Source organism: Borostomias antarcticus (assembly GCF_949987555.1).
Source record: "Borostomias antarcticus genome assembly, chromosome: 18".
NCBI lineage: Eukaryota > Metazoa > Chordata > Actinopteri > Stomiiformes > Stomiidae > Borostomias > Borostomias antarcticus.
In genome coordinates this window covers 9,464,956-9,482,048 of record NC_140251.1, presented here as the reverse complement: position 1 = coordinate 9,482,048, position 17,093 = coordinate 9,464,956, and the positions used below count along the sequence as shown (strand labels likewise).

Sequence of the window (17,093 nt, the reverse complement as noted above, 5' to 3'; positions counted from 1 at the left end):
GCCAGACCAGGCCCGGTCACAGTGGTCCGGCTGGTCATCTGCTTTCCTCTCCACTTTCCCTCTGCTTCTGTCTCAGCTCTCCTTCAGGGAGACACATTACCACGCCCTCGACAGCAGATAACTAACACAATCCATACATCAGATCAATAAAGCAGAGGGGGTGTAAAAAGCACAGGAAGCCAGCGGAGGCTGGTATGGAAGGGGCCGTCTGGGCCGGCGAGTCTCTCCTCCTTCAGGAGAGGAGGAGGAAGTGAATGTGCTGCTCATTTCCTCCCAAGTTTCCTTCACCGCGCTGACGTCGCGAGAGATGTCGAATGCGAATGTCCAGGACGGGAGAGCCTCTGTCATGTGACCTGGAGATTATTGGAGAATTCCATGTCTCCATGTCCAGCAAGAGGTCAACCGAGAGGTCGGCGGTGTCTGAGAGAACAAGCAGCAGAGCACCTGAAGTACGACACTAAAAGAATCCTGCTGGGTGGCTGTGGCCTTTCACACACTCCTCCGGCCTCTTGGTGTGCCTGTGTGTGTGTGTGTGTGTGTGTGTGTGTGTGTGTGTGTGTGTGTGTGTGTGTGTGTGTGTGTGTGTGTGTGTGTGTGTGTGTGTGTGTGTGTGTGTGTGGAAGAAGGAGGTTAGGGCCAAGTGTGTTGGAGCGTTTCTGTAGAGTAGACCCCGCACATTCCTGAGCTCCCCCACCTCCCGACTTCCTACTCTGGTTAGGACCAGTTGGGGGAGGGGCTCTCTGTCCTCCAATCACACTTCCATACATCCAGAGTTCAGGGACATATCGGCTCCACCGAGCAAGTCAATCCTCTACTTTCTAAATGTTCAACATCAGAATTACGAAGGACTGAATGTATTCTAAGTTACTAAATTCAACCAAAACTGTGAATGACAACAGTTGGCAAAATATATATATATATATTTTTTTTTAATCAAGGCAAACATGTTTACTTACTCTATAAACACATTTCAAAGTACCTACAAAAAGTATGAATTGAATCATGAATCATGAAGGATTGTATGTTGCAGTTTCTAAGACATCAAGCCCCTCAGTCTGGGGAGAAACCAGCTGTGGTAAGTTCCATATCCCTCTAACGCTGAGAACCTGGTTTCAAGTGAACAATAACAAGGAACTCCATTATTACCCGTTATATTAGTCTGACTAATTTAAGGCGAAAGGTGCGTATTGGGTTTCCATTGGCCAGGGAGGCGGAGTAGCAGTGATGGACATGGCCGCCATTCAAACAATGGCTTCCTATTGATCGGGCCAGCGGATCAGAGTCTGTGAGGAGAATGTGTTCTGTCAGGATAATGTGGCAGGAGAGGTTCTGTTTCAATCACAACACTCGCTGTGCTGTAAGCCACACTCCGTCAGCGCGAGCACCCGGACACCGCCGCCCCCCCCCCCCCCAAACAAAGACAACTGTTTCCCCCGCTCCGACAACTCCCCTGTTTCTCCAGAAGAAAAAGACCTTCATTAAAAATGCAGGAGTGAACATTTCCAATAATTCATAAAGTCCTTCCCTGTCAACATCTGCAAAGAATCTTGCAGCTAACGGGAATGGCAGGATTTCATTAAGTAAATTATGCCCTGGCAGTCAGTGAGAGGGGAAGAGGGGGAAGCTCCAGCCAGTCTCTAATCTAAACCGTACCCTGAAACAGCGACAGCCTGACTGCACGTACGCTAGGCCGCCCGGCCAAGACCTTAGAGCTGCACACACCAAACACCAGATAAGTTAAACACACAACAGATATGGATATCAACTCGATAGCAGGCAGAATGCAATATTAATGTGAATTTTAACATGTTCTATGTCCAACAACGTTCAGGTGGCAAAAAAGGGCACCAAAACATACAATAGACACACTACAGCAGGGGACGCAGCAGGTTGTGTGTCTCTGCAGTACCTGGACGGACCACTGAGCAAAGACATTGAGCAAGACACGCCAAACTCCACACCACAACGTATGTTTCCCCAGGACAACAGGGTTTCTCCACAAAGACTACAAAGGCCAAGTGAATGAATACAAACTTCATCATCAACCTTGTATCGTGTTACTTTTCTGTTGTCACCAGCCAGCACAGGCAGATTAAAGTTCAGAGTGCGGCAGCGAGATCAAAGCCCAGGGAGCAGGGAGCCGCTTTGAAGCTCTTGTAAGAGCTTCTCTCATGTAAAGACATGGGGAGAGGGAGCGGAGAGGTTCCTTACACACTTTGTTTTTTGAATGTTTGGAAGAAAATGAAGGATTTGGGTGTGCTGGCCCTGGTGTCTGTACTGTCAGATGAGGCCACAGCTAGAACCATGGGGGTTTCACATACACACACAAACACACACACACACACACACACACACACACGCACACGCACACACAAACACGCACACACACACACCCCAGGGCAGGCCTGTCTCTTTCCTCTGCCCGGGGTTATCTGTCTGTCTGCGTCTGTGTGTGGGAATGGAGGGCTTGTGCTGGAGATGTCGGATGACACGGGCCCCTACAGTTAATCCACACACTGCATTCTGGAGGCAGAAAAGAATGTGCCGGCTATTCCGAGTTTTAAAAATACTGACGGCGAGATTCAGGTTCAGGCACAACTGTCTATGTTCCTCTGGGGAGGAAGGGGAAAAAAAAACATTCTGGAATCTATTTTAGCCAATCAGACCACAGGCCTAAATCCATATGCCCCAGGCCACGCTCTGGATTTATAATTGTGGGGCAAACCGGTCAGGAAAAAAAAAACGGCGTCCACAACTGGCACCTTCTTCCGCCTCTCTCCCCCTGGCTGCCCCGCAGGCTCCGCCTCTCTCCCCCTGGCTGCCCCGCAGGCTCCGCCTCTCTCCCCTGGCTGCCCCGCAGGCTCCGCCTCTCTCCCCCTGGCTGCCCATTTACAGTGGCTCCGCTCAAATGGAGTATTGTTCCGCCCTCGCCGCCTTCAGAGGAGGCACACTAAAACACTAAACTAACAGTTGGGCATTCCATACATATTTAATGGCATTGCACGGCCTTTATTTGTTGCCGTAACCCCATGACCTGAGCTGAATGAATGGCGCTATTGGAGGAGGCTGGCGCTGTGGTGTGTGTGTGTGTGTGGGGGGGGGGGGGGGGGGGGGGGGTAGGAGATGGCAACATCAGCCTTCCTAGAGCCCGGGACAGGATTAGCTCACACCCCGTGTTTGCTAAAGGAGAATACGGGATGAAGATGATAGCCTGAGCAAATGTCCTGTTTTCTCAACTAATTTGGTATAACCCCACAACGGAGTCTGTTACTAAGCCTAGAATGAGCACTGCCCACCTAATCCTTTGAGCACAGCGCACCATTTCAGAATGTCCTACAGTCGGAATAACAGCCCGGCCCACGCTCGGTCTCACCGCACGCCGGGCGTTGGACAAACCCTATCTGAGTCTTCACCTGGGAGTCGTTCAGCTGTCCGGCGGCCAGGACTGGCACCATGCTGGGCTGGCACGAGGCGGCCAAGCAAACAGGCGCCCCCGGCCGCCACAGAGCCGGTTTCTGTTGACTCTTCCAGGGGTTCCGGGGCCTCTCGTCCCGCGCGCAGTAGATTAGCGTGGCTCTCATACCCCAGGTAGAGGTCACGTTACCTCGCCGGCGCAGACGCCGCCAACACAGGCCTGACGCCGCCAGGCTGAACATTAGCTAGCTGTCCCGCAGACCCACGCTGTGCACACACAGAAAAACGAATGTTCTACCTCTTAGAGGTCTCGTGTGACAAACATATCTATTGTTCGATAAGATAAGATATATAAGACAAAAATGACAAAATAAGAAAAGAGAAGCAGACTTCTATCTGGCAGTTTGGTATGGTATCTATGGCAGTGCGCCTACAGGAAACAGACAGTCCAGTGTGAGGAGATGATATTGGACAAACGTTACGCTCTGATCAAACCCAGCCCTTCAAATGCCTCGCATCTAGAAATCCTGAAGAACAAACAACAGATCCTGATATAATATCCACCATATCTCATAGCAGCTCCACAAATATGCACGCACGCACACACACACACACACACACACACACACACACACACACACACACACACACACACACACACGGGCATAGAGTAACTTAGAGATAGCCTGCCGACACCAATTCAATGCAAGACACAGCAACACAATGTGAGGTTATTAATTCATATTCTCAGTCGCTAACCTCTGACACACAAAAAAATGCATTACTGACGCACCCTAACAATGCTGAGGAATGGAAAAACAAAAAAACAACCTTATCTCTGTTATCAATGGCTCTCTCATTTTTCTCTGTGCGTGTGTTACGTAAGGGGAAACGGAAGCCGGCCTCCCAGGACAGGAACAGATACTTGAGAGAGAGAACTTGCTGGTACAGAGGCTCTTCACAACGGTGGCGAGCAGCACGGAACACAAGACCCCTCAGGATGTAGCGTTACACCCCCCCCGCCCCAAACTGGACACCGCAAACGCGTCAGGGGAGCCCCTTGCTCCCAGCCCCCGAGACAAGACGCTGGCCCTCTTTTTCAACATTCCTCCGCCACCCCCGCAACCCCCCCGGCCGTCAAAGGGGGCAATTCACCGCTCTCCTGCTAACGCCGCCTGCTACAAAAACCCGGGCAGCTTTTTAAAACAGGATGTTTGTCTGAGGCCTCCTTCCCCTCAAATAAACAATCCGCAAAAACCTGATTTCTGGAGGCAGGGGTGGAAGTACTGGAGTCACATTAGTTCCACATCCCGTATCCTGGAGCACCGGGCGCTCCTGAGGGAGTGTGGGCGGCCAGGTCTCTGGCCAGGCGCTGGGCTGCGGTGGAAACACGAGGCCCCATGCCAGCCGGCCTGGAGGGGGAGGCCTGCACCGTACCGCACCGGAGTCTGGCTGAGCTGGCAGGCTGGCTGGGGGGATGGGGGTAGGGGGGCATCAGCTGACAGGCCGGGGGGGTTAGAGGGAAACATGGCACTGACTGATAGAGTTGTCACTCTGTAGGTGCTGTGTGTGTCTTTTAGGACTGTGCAGCGTAGCAGACTGTAGGATTACGGTTAGTAATGTAGGGTTAGGGTTTGTAATTTAGGGTTAGGGTTAGTAATTTAGGGTTAGGGTTATTACCGTAGGATTAGGGTTAGTAATGTAGGGTTAGGGTTATTACCGTAGGGTTAGGGTTAGTAATGTAGGGTTAGGGTTATTACCGTAGGGTTAGGGTTAGTACCGTAGGATTAGGGTGAGTACTGTAGGGCTAGGTTTAGTAATGTAGGCTTTGGGCTGGTAATGTAGGGTGAGGGTTAGTAATGTAGGGTTAGGGTTAGTACTGTAGGGTTAGTAATGTAGGGTTAGTACTGTAGGGTTAGGGTTAATAATGTAGGCTTCGGCTGGTAATGTAGGGTTAGGGTTAGTAATGTAATGTAGGGTTAGGGTAAGTACTGTAGGGTTAGGTTTAGTACTGTAGGGTCGGTCGGAGGGGCAGAAGTGAGCGCGAGCAGGACAATGGCGGCTTTTAATAGAAACGGCCAACAAGTGAGTAGTATACTATGACAAGACACTTGACACAATACTGTTCAACGGGGCTGGAGGTTGCCGTGGGCGGCAGCCGAAGTATTCTGTTGCATGCAGCGGTTCCTGTGTCGTCTGAGATGATTTTAACCTCAACGTTCGTCCGTTAGCTAGCTGTGCATTTGGGCGTGTTTGTAAATGATGTCAACTTCATGATGATGTCACCCAAGCATCCCAGTTTACCTCAGTGGGGACAATATAAGAGCACAAATGAAAGCAGAGCGCAGAAACCTCCAGGACTTTTATAAGAGCCAGAGTGCTCCATGGGCTGAACCCAAGAGGTTTAAGAGAAATCTGAAGTCTATCTATTTTGAGATGTCAGCACGCCATGTAGTCAGCCTGGCGGACGAATCACATGCCTCCAGAGCTCCACATCTATGGATCCAATCTAATCAGTTCTAAACAAAAGCAGCATCACATGCTTTGATCACAATGTTTAATTTTTCCATGCATTTCTGTGCATTCACACACACACACACACACACACACACACACACACACACACACACTGTGAAAATGGGGGCAAAGCTGTGAACTGCCCCTGATGTCAACTACAAGCATGCTGTGATCAAGATGAGAGCTCCCAGACATGTGTGTGTGTGCACGCATGTGTGTGTGCGCGTGCGTGTCTGTGTGCGCGCGCGCGTGCACATTTGAAGGTCCAAGACATACAGACCTACATCTCTAAAGAAAAACAAAAGAAACATCTTCCCCGCATCTCTAGATGATGCTCGTCGTACTGACGGGCATTTGGAGCGCTCGGTGCCGGGCGCTCGGGCCCACAGGACAGATACAGAAGTCCTGCCGTCCGTCTCTTCCAGCCTGGCTCTGCTGCGTGGAACAATGAGAGCTCTGCGCAGACAGAGGAGTCAATATCCCGCTGGACCACTGACAGGCCGGTCCGAGACAGGGGGACGCCAGAGAGACTGCGGTGGCCTTACCTCCAGACCAGACCAGGGGGGGGAGAGGAGAGTATCATTACTGGATGTCGGCTCTGACTACCTGCCGGCGCCCCCCCCCCCCCCCCCGCGCCCCCCCCACCCTCTCCAGGCCAGAGCTGAAGCACACTGTGTCCTCTAGGTCTGGCAACCTCACATCTTTCCATCATTTCCTTCCAATTTTCCTACTTTCTGAGGACAGAGAGGAAAGGAGGGAAGTGAGGAGAGAGGACAATAACAGTGTGTGGCCTCCAGGTCAGTCCTCCTCCAGGTGACCGGGTTCACTCCGAGAGTCGCCTGACTACGCTGGGAGCTTTCCTCACACTAACCGCGCAAACGTGAGTGTGATGTTGACACATTCCAGAGGGTTGATTGAGGAGGACACGTCCTCTGGTGGGCCTGCCGGTGCTAGACGATGATACCACTGGACGCTCTGGACACTGGTCTGACAGGGCTGGACACTGGTCTGACAGGGCTGGACACTGGTCTGACAGGGATGGACACTGGTCTGACAGGGCTGGACACTGGTCTGACAGGGATGGACACTAACAGGGCTGGACACTGGTCTGACAGGGCTGGACACTGGTCTGACAGGGCTGGACACTGGTCTGACAGGGCTGGACACTGGTCTGACAGGGCTGGACACTGGTCTGACAGGGCTGGACACTGGTCTGACAGGGATGGACACTAACAGGGCTGGACACTGGTCTGACAGGGCTGGACACTGGTCTGACAGGGATGGACACTGACAGGGCTGGACACTGGTCTGGTTTGTTCTTTAGCAGGATTATGCAAAAACTTCCAGAGCAATTTTCATGAAACTTGGTGGAGGGATGTAGCATGGGCCAACTTAGAACCCATTCAGCTTTGGAGCTGATCCCAATCACTGGACGGATACACTAATAAAAATTAAAACAAAACTTGGCCATACTTGGACCATATCCTTCACTTCATCTTTATGTCTCCTTCAAAGTTGATCGTATTGCCTGGTAGCTGAGTTTATAAAGGCATTTCTCTTAAAATTGGGAATCCAGGGTTCTAATCCCAATGAAGATTTTTTTCCAAGGTTGGCTCTTTGTTAGAATGTCAATTCAGCTATAGATATATATCAAAGTTATGTACAGGTGCATCGTAGAAAATTAGAATATTGTGGAAATGATTTATTTATTTTCTGTAATTTAATTCAAAAAGTGAAACTTTCATATATTATAGATTCATTACACATGAAGTGAAATATTTCAAGGCTGATCGCCTCCATGCCATGCTCCACATTGATGCAGTAATGTGTGCAAAAGGAGCCCCGACTAAGTATTGAGTGTATAAATGAACATACTGAACATACTGTATAATCATAAAGATTCAAACAAAAAAGGCTTGAAATATTTCACTTTGTGTAATGGATCTAGAATACATGAATGAATTAAATTATGGAAAATAATGGACTATTTGACAATATTCAATTTTTTTTGTATGCACCTGTATTTGTTGTTTTCGCAAACAATATTATCTTTCAGTACATGTAAAAGAAAATATCTGATTCATGAGAAACAAATCAGATAGACACTGACTGCATTTTTCTCAGCCTGGATCCTGTGGTATTACATATAAATCATATGCTACCTGAATCACTGGGTGGATACAGGAATTCAAACAAAGCTTGGCCATTTCTCTTCATTTCTCTTCCCATATTTACATTTTCTGCCAGGTAAACAATATTTCTTGGCGGCTGAGTGGATAAGGCACTGCTCTCATAATCAGGAGACCTAGATTCTAATCCAGGTGAAGTTTTTTTATTTTGTTAATTATTATTTATTATTATAAGACTTGGGCTCTTCGTTACAATGAGTCAAATCAGTTCTAGATAGATAGATCATATATCAAATGTATTTAATTGCTGTTTAAGCAAACACTATTATCAATATCTTTCTATGCACAGCAAAATAATCTCTGATTCATGAGATAAACATGGTATTAGAAAAAAATACAGTTTCTTAGCCTGGATCCTGTGTTAGGCTATTACATATACTGTATACTGAGGCGTGACTTTTTCAACTCAGTTACACCAACAAAACACATTCATGTACGGAGGCCTGTGCTCTCTAAGCACCCTTTCTAGTAATCATTCTGAATCAGAACAAGAACGCTCAAGCTGAAAGCGCTTTTGGACTTCGATCCCAGCTCTTTTCCTTTGCTACTCTACTACCACCCAGTATCAGACATGTCTGAAGCGACGCCTCCCCTTCGTATAGGTCCCACTAATATCTTCCTTCGGGCTTGTAAGGCCCCTCTCATGACAGGCCACGTGTACCAGAGGTGTCGTAATACACACATAAAGAGTCCCCAAAGTCAGAGACAATGTGATTGGCATAATAAAGTCGGCACGTAAGGGGGGGCAAAGCCTCCCCCTCAGATGGCCATACAGGAAGCAATGAGACCTGCTTCAAAGGGCGGCGCTGTGATGTCCACACGACCAGACCCAGGCCTGAGGAAACAGGTGTGCATCCAGACAGAGAGGCAGACGCGGGCGCAGCTCTCACACGTACACACTGGGAAAGGGGGGCAGGACGGCCCTCTTCAAGGCAGAGGTCAAGTGTCGGTTGTAGTCATAATAACACTATGTTTTCGGGGCATGTAAATAAATCCGTCGGCTTTTGCCTCATATCACAAAGTGACACTAAATCATTTGGAAATTGCAGAAGTGGGAGCTGTTTCTGTTCTCTTAAAGAAAGCCTGATATTTCTTCCTTCAAGTGGTGGAGCGGGCTTCTCTACCAAACCGACCAGTTCCCATATGTGTTTCTGCCATTGTCTGACAGACGGAATGTTTGGAGTGGGTATTTCTGTAGCCCTGGGCTGCACATTACCCCCCCCCCCACCCACCCAGAGCCCCCCAGCTCTGCTTTTAAGAGATTTACTTGTCCCTGCATGAGGGTGGAGAGACCACATACTCTTGTTACAGCTTCTCTCTCTCTGTCTCTCTCTCACTCTATCATCTGGTTCTCTGAGACTTTGCCAGAGCTATGAATGGGGGGGGGGGGCGCGGTCTGTGTCAATTCAGGGCTGACCGATATACGCTAAATCGGATAATCTAACCAATTGTATGATGTAGATTACTGGAGAACATACTGTAGCAGGCAGTTTAGAGAGGCCTTTTGGTCATGGTAGTGCTGCTCTCTCTCTCTCTCTCTTTGAGCGGTCTCTCAGGGTCTGTCTCTCTAGAGGGTCAACACACAAGGTTTCTCAAGGCAAACTATAACACCCCAGTGTAGGTGAAGATCCAGCATGGAGTCCACTTCTCCCATCTGAGCGGGCGAGTGGGCGTGGCCTTCTACTACCCCGCGCTCAGAGGGAGGAAATAGACGGCCCGCGCGTCTCCATCATCCCTCCCCCGCCGCAGTCTCTGGGGTATTGTGGTGCGCGCTCTGACAAGCCCCCTCATTTGTTGACTCAGGGAGTGTTGCGGGGGGCACGCTGAGGTGGTGACAGCATGTGTGCCTGTGAAGAAGGGGGGCGGGGGGGGGGGCAGGGGGCAGACCTGGGAGCCCGACTGGCCCCATGCTTCACTGCCAGGTAGCTGTGTCAGCTGCTCAGCGTCCAGGCTTCGGTGGCACGCCACGGCAGCCCCCGAGCACAGGAAATGCTGCTCCCCCTCCCCCCCCCCCAAAAAAAAACGAGAGCTCCGATTCCCCGCCCCGCGCTAGCCTGACGCTGTGCATGCGCCCCGTGGTTCCAGTTTTAAGAGAGAGGCATGTTGACTCTCCGCCATGAGAAGGGAGTGTTTCATTTCAAATCAGAGGACGGGACTGTTTCTCCCCTCTTCCTTTGGTGCGGCCCCCATTCACAGGAGCAACTCCGATTTCCCCACAGCCGACCCCCCCCCCCCCTCCTCCCCGAGCACGCCCCCACTCCCCACAGCCTACTTACAGCCTGGCTAAAGCTCTGTGCGTGCGTGTGTGTGTGTGCGTGTGTTTCTGAGTGAGCTTGGATCTTATTACAGTTTGATCCCACTCAAATATTTCAGAAAGAAAAGCAGGGGATGGGAGGCCAGCCTTGTGGCCGATACGCACGCCCCACTGAACCTGTGCAGCACGCGCACAGTGACTGCTTTCTCTCCCCGGGACGCACTGCTCCTAATAGCCTTAAACGAGGAGGAGTTAAGCACAACATCAAAAATAAATTACCTGCAAAGTTGGTGCATTCATCCAAACACACTCAGGGCTTATATAGACTATCGAGAGAGCAGAAAATGCTTTCTTTATACTGGTTGCGGTTTGACCGTTTTAAAGCCAAACACGCTGATGCAATACTCCACACGACCCCGGCAGATCTGTAACTTATTATCCCCGAATCTAAATATGTGCAGTCTGGGTGAGCCGGAGGAGGACTGCGATAAGAAGAGTATGATTCATAGCGCCTATTATTCATGCTGAGAGTTGTTCGCGTTGGAAACACACCCACACAAATGCACGCATAAACACGCGCACGCACCTTCACATACGCGCACGCACACTCACACACACGCACTCTCTCTCATACACACACACACACACATGGACACAAAGCCATCAAAGGCAACATATTTTGTTTTAAGAGGGAGCTCTCTGTTGGAAGTTATAATTTCTAACACACTAATAAGCAGGCCCGAAAATAGCAAAGGTTGTTGTTTCATGGCTCAAACGTTTTGATATGTTTACTTCAAACATTTCCAAAACACTCTCATACCCAAAGACCACCAATAGACCAATAGACTTAATATGGCTGAACATGTAGTTTATCCTCTGATATACGGAACCTCACATATGGGACTATTTCATGAGGTGGCCTTATACAGCTGAAGGAGTGTTGGAAGCCTGGCGATGGTGGAGGAACACACACTCACCTGAGAATTCCCCTGGTGTGACGTTTGGTGAGCTGGCCGCCTCCATTTCAGTGTAAGACAATGTGGAGTCTGACAGGTCTGAGGACAGAGAGAGAGAGAGAGAGAGAGAGAGAGAGAGAGAGAGAGAGAGAGAGCGGATTGGAGAGAGTGAACGTCTCATCCCGTCACATCTTCCCTCAGCCCTGATTCCCTCTAGAGCTCAATAAAAAGCTTGGTATCAAAAAGTGTGTCCTCCCTTAACTGCACTGCCAGTTTAGGTGCTTGTCAACCAAAAAAGAAATAAGTCAACATCAGTAACAACAGCTTCCTTCTGGCCCTTCGAAGAGTGTGACCTTTAGCCCAGTAGAGGTAGATGACCAAGCAGCCAGTCCTGCAGGCCCTGGGCCCGGTGAGGCCTCCCTCAGCTCAGCCTGCCCGCCCCCTAGCCCCCCCTAGACCCCCCCCCCACCCCCTCCCCGGTCAGCCTCCAGCCCTCCCCACACACATCCCACACAGGAGCCCTCTGGCATGCTAACATTCTGCCGGTCGCTGGCCGAAGTCTGAGCTCAAACATTCTGCAAAGATTCCCACTCAGCCACTGTGCCTAATTACCACCATTAACATTCTTCATGTTGTTTAATTCCTGCTTCTCTGGAACTATGTCCGAGCCAGGAGTTTAATCAGAGACTGTCCGTAGAATGTGCTACACTACTCGGCCTGGTTGCACATATCTTTCATTATGAAGAATGAGTATGATGCAGTTTGTCATTATAGCTGCTTTGGTACAGCAAATGACAAAGGTCAAACATTTTGCTTTGGTGGTAAAAGTTAAGAGACATTAGCAAATAGCACATTAATAGACCACCAGTACCAGGAGATGGTACCATGTAAACAGGAGAGGCATGTGGCATGTCTCTAACTTACCCAGTGGCTTGTGTTCTTTGCTGGGGGAAAGCCTTGAATATGGGGGTGGGGGTGACTCTGGAACACAAAAAAATGCATGTCAATAACCTGACACAAGAGGACCTGCCCTCACGACGAGGTTTCTGTAATGTGTATTACCCTTAACAGAAACCACATGAGCAGTTCCAGACCGTATTTCAGACTATTATCAGTAGTCAAATCAGTAAAACACTTCGTATACTCTCACAGTCAATGTTCAAAACTCAAAGTCATATGCAAGACATGCTCTGCATATACATGGAGTGTGATATTATGAAGGAGGTTCATGTTTTTGTCTTGAGATAAACACACTCACTACAAAGCATTATTTGACCATGGTATTCAGTCATTTTGTTGGTTAAGGATTCATTTAGCCACCATATTCTAAACATATGAAATTAATCTACAATATATAGTCATATGTTTATAAATGGCTTATAAATTCCGTTAGAAAAATGTTTTCTTCCTACCCCTTCTTCATTAAAAGCAAAAGCTAGCATGCCAGTGCAAGTGCTGAACAACAAAACAGCTGAACAAAGTTAAGAAAAACCAGAAGCCTGGTAAAAAAAATAAGTTTCTCAATAGTTTTCTACGTTTGTATTTTAAGCTCTGTAAACACCATCTTCAGTGTTGAATGGAGAGGAAATAGAGAGAAAAACTGAAAAGAAGGAAAAAACAAAGGGGGAGAACTCTGTGCAGGGCTGACCTGGCTGCAGAGCCCAGGGGGAAGGAGAGCAACAGCAGCGGGTCCTTTAAGAAGGAAGCAGTAATTGCCAGGATCCGAACTCAGTCACTCAGATACACAGCTAGTCAGCCTGGCGCCAGCGGTATGCAAACTGTATATTATCACCACTCCTTTACCTAAATAGCATGCAGGGACCTCCTTAGGACAAAAGGGCTTTTAAAGCGCAACTTGAAACTGATCTCATTTCAAAGGCATAATGCCTGACCAAATCAAAGGGTTTTGCCTGTTTAGATGCAAGTTATTTTACCAAACTTTTCAGACTTTGGCATTTCCATCAAGCCTCTATAACTGATTTATATACATTTAAATAAAACTGCCATACTATGAAATGTTGATTATATATAATCTCTTCAAAATAACAACAACCTATTTTTTATTCCTCTGACTAAAAAATGATGTTAAAACCAGAGATGACGTTTTAGATTTGTAGGCCCCTTTCTTGAATAGCATGAAAGAAATACCATCTCCATTGGGACACGCATGAGCACATGTGAGCTATGTCTACTACGAGCTGGAGTCCCAACAAGGGGGGGTACACGCCCCCCCCCCCCCCTCCCCCACAGAACGCATGTTGCTGTAGGTGAAAATGGCCTATAATAAAATAACTCATCCTCCCTAAGTTTCCTTCCTAAAGTAGGTACCTATCATCTTTTTAAAAAAAATACCCAAATCTGATGGCCGTGAACAGAAATAACAATATTCACTTCAGTTAATCGATGTAGAGCCACGCATAGCGGTGTCAAAACACCTATCAATTTCTGACACTTGCAAATGATCTGTTCTGATATCATTAGACTTATGACCTGGGAGTGCCTGTCAGCGCCAGCTGCCTGTACAGGACCTGGTTGTTATGGAAAGTCCAAGCCGTGTGCCAGTGAGGCGACAGAAATACTGAGGCCCGCGTCTTTACACACGACACCACACGTGCTCCTCGGGTCAGCGGGGTCGAGTGGCCCAATATCTAAGGTTTGCCAAATCACAGGTCCAACTCTGTCAGGATGCTGGCTATCTAATATGGTCTGTTGATAGGCTACTGTACAATGAACACTCTGGATGCCAGGTAAGAGTAGGCCTCAGCCTGCTGCATTGCAATAACAAAAGAGACCTGCTTCCTATACCCCCTCTACTACACGAACTGTCTAAGCTGCCATTATGTCCAGTTCTGTAGGAAAAGGCAGTTCCACTGTTACATTCAAGCATGTATCTCCAGTCTCCTCTGCTGGAGAGGCACCAGTTTCCTACTGTAAGCTACAAGGGTGTGCTTCCGGCCAAGACACCGCCCAAGCACCCATCCCACTGCACTGTAGTTCACACACCAGGGGAGATATCAGGGATGAATTTAGGAGTGGGGGTGTGAGCTATCAGCCCTGTAGCTAAAAGGCAAGAGGAAAAACTGGTGTTCTTAGCACAGAGCAGTATATGGGGGATAGTGTGGTGCTGTCCCAGATGACCTCTGGCTTAATAAAATGAGCTGATTAAACACAAGTCTCTGCGTAATAAAGTGAAATGGGAAAAATGATAGTTTGATTCCACTCAAACCAGACATAAGTATCTCTATGTAGTTTACAAATGGGTTTACTGGTGATGTATAATAGTCTGAAGAAGTAGGATATGTTCTCTATCTGGTCTCCTAGACTATAGTCTCCCTACTCTCTCTCTCTTTTGAACTCTCTCTCCCAACTCTCTCTTTCTTTTGAGCTGTCTCTCTCTGCTCTCTTCTTCCTTTGAACTCTCTCTCCCTACTCTCTCCTTCCTCTCTCTCTGCTCTCTTTTTCCTCTAAGTTGTCTCTCTCTGCTCTCTCCATCTAAGCGGTCTCTCTCTGCTCTCTCCTTTCTCTAAGCTGTCTCTCTCTGCTCTCTCCTTCCTCTAAACTGTCTCTCGCTGCTCTCTCCTTCCTCTAAGCTGTCTCTCTCTGCTCTCTCCTTCCTCTAAGCTGTCTCTCTCTGCTCCCTCCTTCCTCTAAGCTGTCTCCAGCAGCCTGGCCTACTTCCCTCAAGCCAAACCAAGTCAGATGACCACTGTTCACCTTGTAATTTCAATGACCCCAGTAATCAATTCACAACTCAATCAAATGACCATAAATCATGGCAATTAAATCAACCTAGTAAGCAAATAATGTAGCCAGACTGCTGACCCTACAGCCAGGATCTCCCGTACTGAGTGTGACTGTTTTCAGTTATAAAACAGAGCTCCAACCACACATTGTGATTGACTGAGAGGCCACTACCAGGTATGGTTTATTTATGATTTTTGGTGGAATAACTCACGTTATGCATTGTTGTCCCTCAAAAGCAACAGATTGCTAAGTTTACCAAAACAACATTATGGCATGGGGGGGACGTACATAATTCACCAGACTGTAATTAGAAAACAAACTTTAAATGTAAGGCCGAACAAGATGCACAGTGTACATGAACAGGTGCGCTTACCTGGCCCACAGAGCCGGCTGTAGTGATAGGGGTTGCAGCACACCGCTGGGCCGTCCTGTGCCCCAAAGCTCTTACACTCACAGAGTGGCTTGAGCTGGGCAGAGTGCTGGAGGTCCGACCAACGATACAGTTTACAGACGAGCAGCTGGGGGGACGCCATGTGGCCGCCCAGCCGCAGCTCTGCCCGGGACACCATGACACAGTCACTCGGCATCCCTCCTCTGGACTCCACGGCCTCCAGTAAGGTATCCAGCGTTTTCTCCTTTAGTCTTTTCAACAGAGAACATGTGGCGGTTTTGAGTTCTTGCTCTAATATCGTGCGTGGCTTTGCCTCCTGCGCCTCGGTGGAGCCGGTGTCCCGTGGCGGTCCGAGGTTCCTCAGCACAAAGTGACATGCACCTGGTTCCCTACCGTGGGCCGTCTCTGGACCTCTATGTTCAGAGTGGTCCCGATCTTTAAATAAACAGCACGTTACTGTTCTGCATTCGCTGTCCTGCACGGAGCGGGGACTTCCCTGCTCCTGGACACACACCGCACCCCCATCTTGGTCCGAAGTGACCCCCAAGCCGCTGTCCTCTGCGGGATTCCGGGTACACACTCCCCCTAAGTCCCCTACAAGCGACCCGCTAGGGGTCATCGGTCTGAGCTCCGTTTTGGGAATTTTCTCCGGGTTGTTACCGCACAGATCGTCCCTACAGCCGTCGCTAGATTTGCCACTTCCATCTTCCCCCTCTTTATCTGGAATCAAACGGCTTCTCCAGAGTCGCCGCACAAGACCTGAGCGTTTCGTCCTGAACATACGACAATTTGAAAATCTATGTGTTTTACTCTTGTTCAGATCTCCGAGTATTACAGATACGTGTTACGTCGTCGTACAACATTAATGTTTGTTGAACGCCGTGCAGTACATGCACAGCCGTCTGATGAACATTGGTAGCCAAACCGCAACATCAGATTCGAGGCGATATTGTTGCATCTAAAACAACAAACGGACTCAACAAATGCACAGCAACATGAAAATCAAAATGCATTCATGTAAGAATGTTGTCAAAAGTATGCAAAACTGTTACTTGTAATCCGTGATTGCTTCTGAATGATTTGCTTATATGTTCGCTACGATTCTAAAAGGATAAGAAAGGCTGTGTGAACTACTTAAATTATAATAACATCCTAACTTCGGCGCTAGAATAAAAAATATATAGACTACAGACATAGAAGCTCGCGCACTCGTAGCCTAATAGTTTCGGACTTTGAAATACCCTCCAATGCAGGCTGCAATTCTAAACCGGCACAGAATTTTTAATCCAAAGAAAATGTTCTAAAAATCATGATCCCTTTGGACTTCAGATCTCTCAGCGCACTCCTTTAACAATCCAGAAATATCCATGTGAGCTGAAGCTAGAAACGGGTCAATCCCCGGGCTGAATAGCGCTCCCGGTTCCGTGTTCAGATCTAGTCAAACTGCAGCCCGGGTCCCTTTCTTTCTTCCTTTCTCTCTCTTTTTCCTTTTTTCTCTCTCTCTCACACACTCGCTCGCGCGGACACGCACGCACGCACGCACGCTCTCTCTCTCTCTCTCTCTCTCTCTCTCTCTCTCTCTCTCTCTCTCTCTCTCTCTCTCTCTCTCTCTCACACACACACACACA

The 17,093-nt window shown here is 48.5% G+C and overlaps 1 protein-coding gene across 1 annotated transcript in view; it reads right to left on the bottom strand.

Annotated features, from left to right (window-relative positions):
• The window catches only part of smad6b (SMAD family member 6b), a 25,089-nt gene extending 8,212 nt beyond the window's left edge, over positions 1–16,877 (bottom strand). Inside the window, exons 1-3 of the mRNA XM_084452518.1 lie at positions 15,448–16,877; positions 12,255–12,311; positions 11,352–11,429 (exon numbers count right to left, since the gene is read on the bottom strand). Coding sequence (XP_084308644.1) covers positions 11,352–11,429; positions 12,255–12,311; positions 15,448–16,246 — 934 coding nt within the window. The 5' untranslated portion in view covers positions 16,247–16,877. The remainder of the gene's footprint in view (positions 1–11,351; positions 11,430–12,254; positions 12,312–15,447) is intronic.
• Between the last annotated feature and the right edge of the window lie 216 nt (positions 16,878–17,093).